The sequence below is a fragment of the Sander lucioperca genome, chromosome 10 (assembly GCF_008315115.2).
Source record: "Sander lucioperca isolate FBNREF2018 chromosome 10, SLUC_FBN_1.2, whole genome shotgun sequence".
NCBI lineage: Eukaryota > Metazoa > Chordata > Actinopteri > Perciformes > Percidae > Sander > Sander lucioperca.
The window spans coordinates 27,958,928-27,975,042 of record NC_050182.1 but is presented as its reverse complement, the minus strand read 5'-3'; the positions used below and the strand labels follow the sequence as shown (position 1 = coordinate 27,975,042).

At 40.1% G+C, this 16,115-nt stretch overlaps 2 protein-coding genes across 6 annotated transcripts; both read right to left on the bottom strand.

The window, feature by feature from the left end:
• Positions 1-10: 10 nt before the first annotated feature.
• grinab (glutamate receptor, ionotropic, N-methyl D-aspartate-associated protein 1b (glutamate binding)) lies at positions 11-6,052 on the bottom strand. Of its 4 annotated transcripts, none has more exons than XM_036006395.1 (8): positions 5,806-6,052; positions 3,948-4,174; positions 3,770-3,911; positions 3,567-3,670; positions 2,808-3,008; positions 2,231-2,359; positions 1,991-2,134; positions 613-765 (listed from the first exon to the last, which is right to left on the bottom strand). In XM_036006395.1, the coding sequence occupies exons 2-8, from the start codon at positions 4,143-4,145 to the stop codon at positions 613-615; spliced, it is 1,071 nt and encodes a 356-aa protein (XP_035862288.1). In that variant the 5' UTR covers positions 4,146-4,174; positions 5,806-6,052. The 4 variants fall into 4 exon arrangements, with proteins under 4 accessions (XP_035862287.1, XP_035862288.1, XP_035862289.1 ...); XM_036006396.1 differs by having other exon boundaries at positions 3,966-4,174; XM_036006393.1 differs by having other exon boundaries at positions 3,770-4,174.
• A 3,828-nt stretch (positions 6,053-9,880) lies between these two features.
• Positions 9,881-15,209, bottom strand: rbm24b (RNA binding motif protein 24b). 2 transcript variants are annotated; one of them, XM_031299043.2, is made up of 4 exons: positions 14,809-15,209; positions 14,309-14,480; positions 14,087-14,141; positions 9,881-11,479 (listed from the first exon to the last, which is right to left on the bottom strand). In XM_031299043.2, the coding sequence occupies exons 1-4, from the start codon at positions 14,977-14,979 to the stop codon at positions 11,119-11,121; spliced, it is 759 nt and encodes a 252-aa protein (XP_031154903.1). In that variant the 5' UTR covers positions 14,980-15,209; the 3' UTR covers positions 9,881-11,118. The 2 variants fall into 2 exon arrangements, with proteins under 2 accessions (XP_031154903.1, XP_031154904.1); XM_031299044.2 differs by having other exon boundaries at positions 14,357-14,480; positions 14,809-15,206.
• Between the last annotated feature and the right edge of the window lie 906 nt (positions 15,210-16,115).

Sequence of the window (16,115 nt, the reverse complement as noted above, 5' to 3'; positions counted from 1 at the left end):
AGAGATCAGGTTTAGAAAAGAACATTTATGCACAGCATTAAAGTTTATTCTTTATCTTGGACATAGTAGCTTGACAAAAATCCAGGATCAGCTTACTAGCTTCGTCTAGGGCTTTCCACCATATCACAGTCTTCACCAGCTGATGTAGTTTGCTCGGTTGCCATGGCGATGGATCTGTTAACATGCAAGTTCAGCAGTTGCTATGCTTTCATGCACTGCACTTTTTTATTCCTAAAAGTGCAATGGCTACCTGAGCTCGCATGTCAACAGATTCATCACCATGACAACTGATCAAACTCCTGCGGATGAAGACTGTTGAAGGCCCTGAAAAAAGCTAGTGTCAAATCTTTATACTGTTAAATGATTTCATAAGCCATGAGATATCAATTTCTAAATCAAAGTATTGTACAAGACGTCATAAAACTTCTCCAAAACTACAACATAGACAATCTATATATTATCAAAAAAATAACATTTACACTGGGTGAAGCAAAATATTCTCAAACTATGCGATTAATGCACATTACAAGACTAAATGAAAACCAACTCACTCTTCTATCCATGAACTAAAAGCAAATTTCTGTCAGAATTTCTACCTGCTGTTCCTCCTGCTCAGCTCCCCCTTGCCCTTCCAAAGATAGCAAGAATATAGAGGAAGATGTTGATGATGTCTGTGTACAGGTTAAGAGCAGCAAAGATGTATTCTTCTGGACTCAGGGACAGTTCCTTGTTGCCAAGCAGCAGCTGTGTGTCCACCGCCAAGAACTGTACCATAGAAGACATTCACAATGGAATAAATATTTGTCTTTTTCTATCATTAGTGAAACACGTAACTCACAAAATCTGTCAGGTATTTAATTCATACCTTGAAGTAATCATATTCATTGTGGGCAAAACCGAACACATTTCTACTGGAAGCCATCAGTGTAATCAAAACGTGGTCTCCCTAACCATTAGGCTACCAGGACACCCAACAGTCAACCGTTTTCATAGCGGGTTATTTCTTCAGTAGAAAGGAGTTGAAATGAAGACTGTTGACAGCATGTTTTGTTGACTTTCCAGATTAATGGGACACCGTTGAACCTTTTTAAATGTAATGTTTCAATACTGTGAGCTGTGCTGTGGTCAAACAGGCAACTCCGTTTCAAAACACTCCACAGGCTACCTATAAAGGTTTAAAATACAATCCACTCACACATCATAATCCTTCCAATGTTAATCCAAATAACATTGACTCCTATGAAAATGTCAAAGATTTATAATTTACAGTTCAGTCAGTGCCATTTGTGGCTGGATTTATGTAGCAGGATTTACTGGTGTTCAGATTTTAGGCTTTTTAGTTTGAAACATTGACCTCAGCTTACATAGGGTTACCAAATGCCACAAAACAGTACAAAGAAGTAGCATAAATTCAAGAGTTTTTGTCCAAAACCAGTTATGACCAATCAGGACAATTCATTTAGGGGATTGCTCCGGTGCCGCCGGAAGATCCGCCGGATGTCCTTTATTTTCAGCCGGATGTCCCTCATCTTCTGTTTTCTTTGTGTTGGCATTCTAAACTCCGGTCGCTGGGTAAATCCAGACAGCTAGCTAGCCCATCCGTCCAATCAGATTTCTGTTGCACGACTAAAACTACTTTTCCACGAGCAGATGTTCCACCAAAAAACAAACCGCCCAAGACGTTTGTGATTGGTTTAAAGAAATGCTAATAAACCAGAGCACGTTTTTCTCCTATCCCGGAATGTTGTGTGGACTAGCCAGACCTTCCTCCGGAGTGCTGTGGAGGAAGGTCTGGCAATGATAGACTATGACCAATCAGATACCTTGCCTTTAATCTATAGCAACACTAGTGTTGTTGTATTATAATGCAAAAATGCATAATTCCAGTTTTGTTAAACCAGACAGGGGTGACTGAGATTTCACGCTACTCATACAGCACCATCATCATATACAGTAAAGCTGGAAGACAATTGTTGGTCTAAGTACTCACACAGGTGAAGAGCAAAGCTCCCAGGCCAGCATACACAATGTGCAGAATCCTGTCACGGATGAAGATGCAGAGGAAGCCGAAGATGATCAGGACAATTAAACAGACGAAAAGCACACCGTAACAGGAAGTGAAGTCGTACTTGGTCTGTGGGAGGAGGCCAAGAGAGACATTAAGGTCACGTCAGAGTATGAACAATGTACATGACATGCATACAAGAGGAAGGCACTGTCGCATACAAACCTGCAGAGAGAAGATGACCACTGTGAAGCACACAACTGCCGTGATGCCCACTGCCATGACCACTGTGTCAGTGTCATGGAAGCTGGCAATCATTCCCACCATGTAGGACATACTGAGGGTCAGGACGGACTGAAAACAAGAAACACAAATACATCAGCCATGCTGCCTGTGTTTGAGTGAAGTGCAGTTTTTTGTCATAAATCTGAAATAGAAAAATCATTTATGATATTGTAGTTACAAAACAGGGATTTGTGAGACTCAATCTGAATTTAATCTGTGTAAACTTTTAAGAATAGGGAAGTCTTATATTGTAACTGTAGGCACAAAACTTTATAAATACAAAATCTCAGGAAGGAAGCTGTCTCAACTCTCACTATACCACATCAAAAAACATGTTTATCCAATTCAATTAATAATAGGAGAAAAAAAAATTCCAAGGCAGTTGTATGATTCATAAACCAGAAGGCCTACACAATGATGATTCAATCGTCCAGATCAGACAACATAGTACTTTCTGAGCTTTACCTTCTTCCCTCTCTGTCTTCTATTTTGAAAAGAAAACAAAAAACAGGCTTACTAATGCAACCAGGTTCCAAGGATGTCTTCGGCGAACGCTTCCACAGCAGCTGATCACACAAACCGACACAAAGAATATGACATAGGACACCAGGTACGTCCAGGCGTTCACAATGACAAACGTCTTGATTTCATCCACGAAGGTGAAAACAGCCACAAAGGCAAATGTCACCATCAGCTGAGCAGTCAACACCAAGAAAACCTGGAGAGAAGAATGGATTATTAGGCAGCAGACAGATAATATTTTTTTTTTAGATGGATCTCAAGTTGTATCAAAGTACATGATTAACTCCAAAAACACAGATTATGTTTTAGGTTGTGTTTGTTAGTCGGATATGTCAAAAATGTAAATTCAATGAAATTTGGTGGAAAGTATCGTGAGACAGCAATAATTATTTGTGGTGCAAAATCCAGGACTTTTTTTTTTTTTTTAGATTAAAAGATCATGCTTTACTTGACATACATGTATCTCGTGCTTGTTTATACATGTATTTTTTGCATTAAATCCATATGTAGATGCAGATAAATACATTTACAAACATTTTGTATTCCTAAAACAGGTATGGCTGTTGTTGACAAATCCAGCACATTTACATAAAGGTACTTCATTTCAATTATGATAATTCATATTAAAAAAATAAATAAAATACAATTATGCCAAAAAGCTGTCCCACGCATTAATTTGCAACACTTCCTATGATGGCCTCATACACCTAGCCATAATAATGTGACCTTTTCTTCAACTACACTGTCTCCTTACCTTTCGAATGAAGGCTCTTCTTATGGTCTTGTTATCTAATCCAAAATCAAAGTCTTGATTCTCATGAAAGGGTGGTGGGTCCTCTTCACTATGGTAAACATCATCTGCAGTGGCACCAACCAAAAACATCAAATTGATTACATTACACTACGAATGTAATTCCATATATTTAGAAAAGATGCAACAATGTTAGAAACACTAACCGCTGAAGTTGCCATTAAAGCCCTGGCCTGGTGGAGAGTATGGGGAGGAAGAGGGGTTGGCTCCAAATCCAGAGCCGCCTTGAGGGTTCCTTCCGAAAGCTCCAGGGACGCCTGGTCCAAAAGCAGTCGGTGGAGGGAAAGGAAACCCACCAGGAGGGGGGAAACCACCAGGAGGGGGGAAACCACCAGGAGGGGGGAAACCACCAGGAGGAGGGAAACCACCAGGAGGAGGGAAACCACCAGGTGCAGGGGCTCCGAACATGTTTGGGCCTGGCATATTCATGTCAAATGTGACAGGAAACGCTGGCTGCCCAGGAAGTGAGGGTGGAGAGGGTACCCCCTCCACGGGAGCGTATGCAGTCTTCTCGGTGGTCATCTCTGGCTTGGATCGGGAGCACAGACCCGCTGGAGTGTTTGATTATTGGGACAGATGGAACAGTATAAAACAAAAAGGAGAAGTCACATGAAAGGTTCGTCAAATAAACAGCGCTGTTTAGATAATCACGGTTGACATTTTTATTTTTTATTTAAAGAACATAGGTACATAGCCAGTATGTACACACACAAAAAGTCAATACCAGAGGTGCATATACAGAGAAAATGCATGTAAAAAATAAAATAAAATAAATAAATAAATAAAAAGGTAATAGAAAATGTAATACACATTAAATCTATCACCGGTACAATTTATCAAACACAAAATCAGTCCTAATTGCCTTCTTACTCTTAATGTCTCTTTTAGTGTTGCCGTATTGGTGCAGTTATTGATAAGTGTTCAAAGTTTGGAGTCCGCCCATTTCTTCCTGTGAATGTGGAATTTTCCCAATAACATGATTAACTGTACATAATAGACAATATCTTAATCCATCTCATTGCCTTCAAATCAAATAATAATGTATTTATCCTCAAATTGAATTGACTGCCCAGTTTTCCTTCTTATAAGATGTTGACCATCAACCCAAAATATTCTAGTATACATAGAGTGTAAGAACAACTGACAGATTGTTTCTTCTTCTAGTTCACAGAAAGTGGAAGAATATTCAATATCAAGTTTGAATCTCTTGTCTTTTTTGCTGGATATATTTTACACAAGATTTTAAAGGAAACCTCTTAACTTTGTTATTAAGACAGACTTTCATTTCTCCATAAAGTGAAGCCCAAAAGAATCTTCCAGAGGGCAGAGTTACATCTTATATAATTCCTGATGCGTTTATTTGAATATTTATTATTGGTAATGTCATCTCCCCCAAGGAATATACCACTATTAAACGGATTGATCATTGAAATTTCAATTTTCTGAACCTCTAAGAAGTTGCAGCACATTCATTGGCACAGCATCCCAAACTATACTGCATAAATTCTCTTGGCGTGACTGTAAACGGAATTTGGAGAGGAATTCATTACACGTTAGTAACTGCTCATCAGCATTAAGGAGTTGTTTTTACCAATGCAATACCATTATCAACCCACTTTCCAAAATACAGAGATTTATTTTTATATAGAATATTCTTGTTATTCAATCACGGTTGACAAAGTCCACAGCGCTGTAACGTCACTGACTGACCGACATGACGATGCTCACTTCCGGTATATACCATAATGATAATTGATAACCGATCGACAACTTAATTCTAACAAGTATTTACATGCGTTGTACATACTGTGTAGTTTTACCACTAAAGTCGCATTACTTTGAGGGTTAAACGAAGGTTTCAGCTCCGGGTTTGATGTCAATGAACAGCATTTCAATCTCCCCGAGTTTCTACGGGGACTCTCAAGGTTTGCTAAATGTAGGCCACATAAATCCCTTTTAGGCAAGAAACGGCCATTTAGCCCACATAACAGCGGGCTATTTGCGTTAAGACACAAAAATAACTAATAATGTGATAAAGAACGAGTTACGTTTGGGTATAAATCGTACAAGATGGCCATGTTTTTTTTTTACCAAACAATAGCGTTAGCCAATACGATTGGATAACTGAAAGGCAACAAAGATCATCAAAGTCAGGATATTAAAGTATTTCAAAGCTACTTACATTGCCTGTAATCAAATGTTCAATCCCAGCTAGACCCCTCCAAAATGATTTCTGGTAGTATTTCGCAGGTTCTGTCCCACTAGGATATTTTTATGTTGCTGCCTGTACTGTGTGTTACATCTCCGCCCCCAGGATGCGGAATGTTGCGTTCAGGACATATGGAATGGTTGGTAGGGATGGGAAACTTAACAATGCCAACCGCAATGGGAGGGTTCACTTTCTTCGGACAATCACGGTGGTATGAGACAGAGTTGGACGTGTGGAAAATAGTGTTCATTAACAATATAGCATTATATCCACTAAATGTGGGTTTAATTAGGCTACTGAGCGACACAATTGCCTGACATAAGACAGCCATGTTTGCTTGTTTTTTTAGACACTTCCATATTTTCTCGGCAATAACATTGGAGCTTTTAGAAAAGTCCGACTATATCAGTCATATAGTCTGCGACTGGTATGTTTACGTGAACGCTTTTTACAAGCCGGACAGTGAGATTCAGAAAACTCCGAAATGACTTGAACGCGGCAGGAAACCCTTCACATTAGTCTGCTGGAATTGCGTCAGTAAAATCGAAAGTAAAATGCGCATAACTTGCTGTGGAAAATTGCCACGACCTGTAAAGCCTGGAGCTGGCCTAAGCCAGGAGTCTTCAACGTTTTTTTAAGCCAAGGACCGCTTAACTGAAAGAGAGATGGAGCAGGGACCCCTACTACATATTGTATAAAATGAAGTTGCATATTAAACTGGGCCTACAATAAGGTGTAGGGCGGCCTAAAGCCTTTATACACCTTCTTAGTGCATAGAATACTAAGCAATTAAAATAATAATTTTCGGCATGATTTTATAAATTACACATACATGTGGCACAGTGAATCCTTAGTTTAGGATTAACTGTATCTCTGGATGGCTACCTTAGTGACTACCTATAGGCCAGTAAGCCTATCATCAGTGGGGATTTATATTTACTAATTGTACTAAAGTGCAATTTTGAAGTGCTTGTATTTTACTTGAGTATTTCCATTTAATGCAACTTTATACTTTTTCTCCACTACTTTTTTCTTCACTACAATTAGCGTATAACAGCTTCAGTTACTGGTTAGGCTACTTTACATATAATAGTAATAAAATCCTAGTATAATAATATTATATAGACCTAGGCTAATAATATAAAATGTGTCATGACAAGAAAGCATCCTGACTTGAATTCAATTGTAGAGTTACACCCACTTGAGTGGAAGTTGTGAAAACATTTTCGAAGATCAGAAAGGCACCAGGCCCAGACGGCATGTCTCCCTCCTGCCTAAAAGTCTGTGCTGACCAGCTGGCCTCCGTCTTCACAAAGATCTTCAAAAGATCACTGGAGCTGTGTGAAGTCCCCTCCTGCTTCAAATGTTCCCCCATCTTTCCAGCCCCCAAAAAATCCAACATCACAGGATTAAATGACTAAAGGCCTGTCGCCCTGACGTCTGTGGTCATGAAATCCTTCGAGAGGCTGACGTTGAGCCACCTGAAGGACATCACAGGACCCCTACTCCACCCCCTGCAGATTGCTTACCGGGCAAAACAGGTCAGTGGATGATGCAGTCAACATGGGACTGAACTGCATCCTGCAACACCTCAACTCCCCAGGGACATAAGTGAGGATCCCGTTTGTGGATTTCAGCTCAGTGTTTAACACCATCATCCCAGAAACACGCCGCTCCAAACTTACCAAGCTTACTATCAGCCCCCACCTGTCAGTGAATCGCAACTTCCTGGCAGACAGTAGGGGAACCAGTGATCAAATCTAGCTTCTACCATCAGTACTGACGCCCCACAGGGTTGTGTGCTCTCCCCACTGCTCTTCTTTCTCTACACCAACAACTGTTGGATGTTGTTAAACTCCTTACATTTGCAGACGACACAACAGTCATCGGCCTCATCCGGGACAGAGTCTGCATTCAGACAGGAGGTTAAACAGCTAGCCCTCTGGTGTGGTCAGAACAACCTGGAGCTGAACGCTCTCAAAACTGTGGAGATGACAGTGGACTTTAGGGAGAGCCCCCTATCACCATACTCAACAACACTGTGGTTGTTGTGGAATCCTTCGGGTTTCTGGGATACACAATCTCACAGGACCTAAAGTGGATTTCCAACATCAACACCATCAGGAAAAACACCCAGCAGAGGATGTACTTCCTGCACTAGCTCAGGAACATCAACCTGCCTCAGGAACTGCTGATACAATTTTACTTTGCAATCATCCAGTCTGTCCTCTGCACGTCCATCACTGTGTGGTTTGGATCGGCCACCAAACAGGACAGCAACAGACTGCAACGGACAGTCAGGACTGCAGAGAAATTCATTGGTACCAGCCTGCCCTCCATCCAGTACTTATACACTCTTCCAGAGTCAGGAAATGGGCAGGAGGCATCACTACAGTACCATCACACCCTGGACACAACCTGTTTCAGCTTCTCCCTTCTGGTAAGCACCACAGAACACTGTTCACCAAAACAACCAGAACAGTTTTTTTCCCACAGGCTGTCACTATGATAACACTTAACACCAGTCCATAGTGTCAGGATCAATCCCTTTGAAATAACGCTGTAACACCAAGCATCCACCTTTCAGTAATTTATATATTTAATAGTGTTAAACACATAAATTAAACATGTAAATATCTGTCAATTTTACACTGTGTAAACTGTCATATCCACCTACCTCAGATATATAAGCAACCTGTTATATTCATAATTCTTTATTTATTTTAGCACTATTTGCACTTTAGCATTGCCCTCTGCTACTGTCACACTGTTTAAAATCCTCATAGAGCTGTTTGTTTACATGTGTGTGTGTGTGTGTGTGTGTGTGTATGTACATATGTGTATGCATGTGTATATGTACATTTTTTATATACAAATGTGTATATGTGCATAGTAGTTAAACCTTTATGTTTACCTTGTTCAGCTTTGTTGTCCTTGTTATTAGCTTTATGTGTCTTTCTGTGTATGTATGAGAGCAACAAAAAAACGTGTTCACACTTACTTGGCCATTAAAGCTGATTCTGATTCCACCACTGCTTAGCTGCTTAATGCTTGGCGATAAAGAACCAGCAGGTGTCAGGAGGCCACAGTTTTTGTGAACCTAAGAGGGCAACCAGGGAGACTCACAAAACAGAATTTGTTTTATTGGAAGAAACAATCTGCAGCTGCCTGCCTGCTCCTCTGTCATACCCCAGGTCACATCACAAGTTCCTTCACAGCTGTACAGAAACATAAGTGGTTAGGACTGTAGGGAAGGATTGTAAACAGGTGAATAAAACAGTGGACTGTGTAATCTCAAACAACCATAGGCCCCAGAGAGGAGTGTGCATTTCAGCTGTTTTTGTCTGCTCAGCCACTAGAGAGCAAAGATATTGCAGTATCAAATTACATTTTTTAATAATTTACCATAATTTATATAAACATATTGCAAAAGGTTTGGTTATTTTGAGGTTTTTTTATTTATTTCATTTGGTAAGCCTGAGTGAATCTGGCAAACAGCTTCTTTCAACTAATGGTTGTGTAATGTGGGAAAAGGGACTTCACCTACTTACTATTTTGGAGTCATTGCAGGCCGGAATCATGTTACGCAAACATCTAAGATTGATTTAACATGTAAACAGAGGCAAGCATCAAATTATTCAGCAGTGTTTCAAGTGAAGATCCATTTCCAAAAATGTGTAATCCAATATTAGTTAGTGACACAGGTCCCCGGAGATGCATCTTGCCACTTTAGTTTCCATCTTGAAATTAGTTACGCAATTAGACTATTTCTTGCTGAGAGACGTTAATAAAAGTCAAACAGATTATATGACTATCAAATAATAGCTATGGTCCACCTTGTAGTGGGACTAATAGCAACACTTATGCTGCAGCACTGCACAAAGACAGCACATACAGTAACTGAACACTAAAGGCAGTTGTTAACATGTACACATGCATTATTTTGCCATCGGTTAGTTTTTATCCACAACGGAAACCATCACGTGACATGATGACATGATCAAACAAATTAAAGGCTGTGAGCAAAACCGACATCAACACAAAAGAATAAAAAGTTGAAGGTAAATTTCCTTTTATTTCACATATTAAATGTTTGCAATATTTTGAGTCATGCATTACAAAATGCAAGGTGAAACAGGTGATGCCCTTGCATTGGAAAACATTTTATGTCTAATGACATCAAATGTAAAAAATTTAAAAAGTTAACAGTTCTCACACTGTCCTTTATCAAACTGGTCAAGTATAAAAAGCGACGGATTTGAGACATTAAATCTACAGAAAACAGAAAATGTGTTGGACTTATTGCTACCTTTACACTCATCTTTTGTTCTTTATACACAGTGTATCCTTTTGTTAAGCCAAGATTAAACATCCAACACATGCTTTTGATCATTATGCAGCAGCACATGTGGACATGTTCTATAGTAGGCTTCATACTAACATATGGACACAAAATAAAGGGTTTATTTCTGTAAGGCTCCATAATAAATACATAAATAGCATAATTTAAAAGGCACATTATGAAAAATGTTGTCAAAAAGAAAGATTCACATTCATCAATGTTTCTTCCCTTATGCTGAGTTTACTTGAGGTGCAATTTAAAGGGAAGAAAGGTGAGTGCTTTTACCCACTTCAGCTGTAACTTCAGCATTTTGTCTTACCAGCTATCAAGAAAATGCATTTTAAAGGAAACTAGTTGACAGTGTCTAATCTATCTCACACCAAACAGTTATAAAAAAGAGAACAATCTTAACAAAACACTAACTTCTATATCAATGTCTGCATAGCTTTACCAAACTAAATACTGGTCCAAAACTATGAAATACTGAAAACTGCATGATGACGTGACATACTGTTCTCATATGTGTTTGGGTTTGTTTTCAAAGAAGTGAGGAAGAAATCTGATCATAAGACGTGACTGCAATTGGAAATTTTATACAAATTCCACTGCAATATTTATATACAAAATTCAGCAATGGTTGACATTAGGTCCAGTGAGTCTACTTCAATTAACATTAAATATTTTACTGTTGAATAAATATTAAATATTCATATATATTCAATAGTGACAAAATACTGCTCTCACTTGAATAAAATATACAGTAATTACTAATTTCTCTCCACATTTTAAGGTGATTTTCTTCAGGCTCTTTGGTAGAAGGACTGCTAAGTTAAAACCTGGGAGTGACTATCATTCAGCCCCTACAGGTTTCCGTCTTATAGCTTCGCCCTCTTCATGGGTGGAGGTGACCTCTGTTTTCCTCCTTTAAGGTAGTTTTCATGGTTTTACTGCATGCGATCTGTCTGGAGCTGCTGAGGTTGGTACTGGCTGAAGGCGGCAGCAGCCGCCGCAGCTCCTGGGGTGGCAGCAGTGGCGAGTGGCTGCTGGACAGCGTATCCATACCCTGCTGTAGTCATGTAGCTTGTTGGTGCTGGTGAGGCTGCGTACGGATACTGCTCGTATGCAGCAGCAGCGGCGGCAGCAGTTGCAGCAGCCGCAGAGTACTGGGCATACGCCGCTCCAGTATAGTCAAGGTATGGAGAAGTGGCAGCAGCAGCTGTTGCTGTAGCAGCAGAAGGCTGTACATGAGGGATCATCATGCTGGGTTGGACAAAGGCCTGAGGGTAGACGTAGTGGGCAGGGACTCTGTAGAACACAAAGACACACAGGGTCAGAACAGAGCCACAGGCAGTCATCTTTTCAACGCAAAAACTAAATTCTGGAAAACGGAAAAGCAGGCCCCTCAAAAACTGTCAATCCAGTCCTCAGAACACAGCAAATCCATTCATTAACAACTGAAAAACCCTACCTAGAAATGAAAAGTTAAGGAAGCAGCAAAACCACAAAGAAACACAAGCGCAGCTTTTAATTTCAAAAAGCATCTGATCTGAAACACAGTAAGGCATTAAAAGAAGACACAGCCCAGCTCTGCACCCAATGTTTCACTGAAAACAGTATTTGACAAAATGCGAGCTTATCGCACAACACCACAACATATCAGGAAGAGAAGTGGACATTATTCTGTCCACATACTGTCACGTCAACACCACACATACAGGCATGCCCACACATGTTAATAGGTTCTTAAACACAAACAAATAGGGCATAAAAAAGGCTTTTGGTTTCTTTAAAATGCAATAAATTGCAATTAAGCTGATGAATTAACCAACATTAAGTGGGTGCTTTCTTGTATTAGGTTCTGCAGAGGCCCTGTTGTGTTGATTTGCTTAAAAAAAAAAAAAAAAAAAAAATGTATTTTACTATTTTAAAGGGGAAAATTGTGTAAGAGTAGATTAGATAGGAGCTCTCCATTGGAAGAGCAACAGTCTGTATATAGACCAGGGTATAAATGGATAAATACAAGCCTGGGTATCTGGGTAAATTTGGCCCCACTTTAAAATTGTGTTAAAGTCACCCTCAGTAAATATATTGCGGAGCAGGTGTGAAACTGTTATATCTGGCCATAGAAAAGTGTCCCCTCCCCCTCTTACAGACGGACACCCCACACAAACATACACACACCAGCTTGACTGACAAGGGAGGCTGGAAGCATGCTATTTTTGCTCCCCTTGTCATCTCCAAAGGACAAGCTGATCTTCTCCTTCAATAACACATGGCAGGGTACTCGTCAACTGTAATGGTCACTCGACTGTCTCAGTGACTTTTCATAATTTACTTCTTTATTATCAGACTAGAGGTGTCCTGTTTTGTACTAGAATATGTTACAATTCTTGTGTCAAACATGACAAATCAAACTACATGTATAATTTCCAACTTGCCAAGATAGGAACCAACATACCCTTTCTTTGTGATATGACCTTGTTTTAATATCAACAGTTCACACGCTAAAAGGGCACAGCTGACTTAAACCATCTCAGTTGAAAGAGATGGGAGGAACATTTTGTGGTCCTGCACGTCGAGAGCTAAATAAAGGTGCTTTGTAAATCACCAGGACACATGGGTAATCCCCAGCACATAACCAAAAGACTTCATGGGCACATGGCTCGGCCCACCTGTTGTCCACAGCTGAGCGGCCCTGTCTGTGCCATACATTATTAACAGCGCTGCTCAGTGACTCCCATTTTCCATCTGAATTTGAGAGGCCTTGGAGATCACTGTAGCCAACAGCTGCTGCATAAGAGACTGACTCTGTCTCCAACCTATAGTGCAGTGAACATTTGAATGTCTATATATATATTTATCTAAAAATTGTTTTATACATTAGCTCTCCTGGTAGAGTACCAACATGGGGGCAATTGAACATATACTTCTGTGCTATCTTGTGGTGATAACACGTGTTTGTTTTCATTCCCCCTGCACATTTTAATTTGATTGTTAAATGACAGCCGCTGGAGTGATGAGAAAAATAAAAAATAATACAAATGCTCAGCATCATGTACCTGTAGATGTAAGCTACAAGTGAAAGCAATGGGTTAATAAAAAAAACACAGCATCATGGGTAAGGAAACAGAAACAGAACTCCCACATGCAAGCCAGTGTTTGTTTTGTTGTGGGGGATCGATTTTCAAATAAACACACTGTGTGAGTGATCATCAGCCCCCTTTTGACAACAAAACACCATCAACTTAATGTTAACAAGAAACTGGGGGGAAAAAAGAAACCACAGGCTAAAGCACAAATCAATTATTAAAAAGGGAAAAGAATCAACACCCCGTTGCAGAGTTACAACTCCCTATCAAAACTCACAAAGTCTGCACAAAAACCTCCTGCACCCCCCACCTCCCCCACTGCAAGTAGAAATAAGCACACAGTTAAGCTGAACACCACATCATACTGAAAACAAGGCACACACCAATCTATGTACTATGGAAAACTGGGAAAAAAGACTTCCATGCATCTAGTCACCATTTCAGTTCGTTTGTGTATGTCAGAGTATACAGGTAACACTTTAGCGCTCTGCCCAATGCAGACTCAGCTATTCCTCAAATCATCATGTCCCTTCATCAGCTATTTTAACCGTTACCGACCCTGTCAGATCAGAGAGAGACAACATGAAGTCAAGTCCTGCAGTGGCTGGGGACAAATGATCACTTCCTTCACAGTCAACACCAAGCAGAAGAGCACACATCCACATTCACATGTCCCCATTCAGGATTTAATAAGTGGAGGCAATGATAAATTACACTTTCACAACAATAAAAACACATTATATAAGACCATAAAAGACAGATACATGTCATTTTAAACAGACAGATTTTGTGAAAGAAATGTCATTTCTGCAGCTTAACATACCCATAAGGCCTTTGGATGAATGCTGGATGGATCTGAGGCATACCGAATGCAAATCCTAGAATGAAAACACACACTTTAGTTTGAAGTACTGACACTTTTTTAAATGCAATGGAGATGATTTTGAAGAAAGTGTAAACTTTCATTATCCAAACATAAAGACTACTTCACAGTTCCTGTATGTGAATGTGTAAAGATATTTGGGCTGCTGCCCTTGTATGCCACCTTGATTATCTTGAAGTTGGGAAATAAAGCTGTAGTCCAGTCCCTCACCTGGCTGTATGACCCTGGGCTTGGCCCCCAGGTATGCCAGGTTCACATTGGCTTTCCTGCCGTCTATTATGGGGTTGGGGTCCTTGCAGGCTCGGTCAGCAGAGGCCCGGTCTGCCATAGTCACCTGAAGGAAACGGCACATTTTCCATTGACCTCATGGAGATTTTTTCCTGTACAGTTTGGTCACATTGATTAGGTGGCACCCACAAATTATGGATAGTTTGGTTTTAAAGTCAATCTTAGTGTGGTCAGGTTATATTTGACTAAGGGTGACTAAGGGTTCTGCCACCTATGAGCTATTTCTAAACGGGCTGACTGTGACACAGAACAGGAAACGTAGGCTACAGTCTACAGGTGCCGATACTGGATCAACTGACCGCCGACTTTGCACGTGTACGTAAGCAACTTTAAAAATGGAAACTCTGAACTAGTAGCCAACAAGTGTTACTTACAAATCCATAACCTCTGGATTTCCCCGTCTGGCGATCGGTGATTACAACAGCCTCCTCGATGTCTCCAAACACCTCGAAATATTTCCTGAGACTTGAGTCCGTTGTGTGATAAGGCAGACCTCCCACAAAGATCTTGGTGAACGTGGTGTCTTTCTGTGCCGAGTGCATCATTTGGAGATGTGTTTAAAGCGATTTCCTGGAAGTAGTAAGTTCAGATAAAGTAGAAAAGCGTTGAGATGAGTTGAGGGAGAGAGTGTGCGGCGCGGACAGGCAGCCCCCCAGTGATGTGACTGTGGCTCTGAAGGAGAAGGAGGACACCTGTTAGTTTGGTGCGGGAGGTTTCCCAGTTGTCAGTGTGTGACACATAAACTTAACTCCACCCAGATCCAGACCACCACCCGGTGCTCAGTCTGCCTACTGCCGCCCAGCTGCTATTAAAGCAGTGGCAAGGACACACAATAAGTAGCCTATGGAAAAAAAACTCCCCTATTTACCTCATAAAGTTGGTCCCAATCATCACAGAGAAAGAGATATTGGCTAAGGCAAGTTTGAGAAGACGTAAGCTTTAAAACTAGATGGATTGCAAAGTTATTTTGTCAGATATACTCCCCTGACCCCCTTGACATTTTTGACCAGGCGCCAAAAATTGAGTTTTTAACCTTTAAATTTCAATGATGATCATACATTCAGTTCCCCAACACAAATGTCTAAAGTGTTTCTGTTTCAAAGCCCCCACACTACCAAGAATAAGATTCTGGTGGGAAATACTAAATCCCTATGTATGTTTTTGGGCTAAAAGTGGTCAAATATAAAATTAACTGAGTGTAAACATACTAAAAATCAGCCTTTTATAAAAAATACTCATTATTTGTAAGATTTTAATTCTATACTGTAACTCTCCGAGGTTGCTAAAACCCACAAATGCCCAGAATAAATATCAAGGACAGAACCTCAGTGTCCTCAATGGTAGCCAGTATAACAAGTCTCTTATTAGTTCAATAGCCTGCTGTATAATACTGCTCTATAATCTATTTTCTTTTCTTTAAAAAACTGTTCAGGGATGCTTAACAAACCTTATAAAAAAAACTTTAACTTTCTTAACAAATCCCTAGCTGCCCATTAATTAATCAGCACATTACATACTTATGCAGTATCTGTGACCTAGATGTTGATATGGAGTTGTGTCCATACATTGCTGACACATGAATTTTCATTTTTGTAATATAGCACAAGTTTAGAAAAAATACACCAGTTGAGCCCATGGGGGCGCTTTAATTAAGTTAACTCAAATGTGACATCTTAGGCAA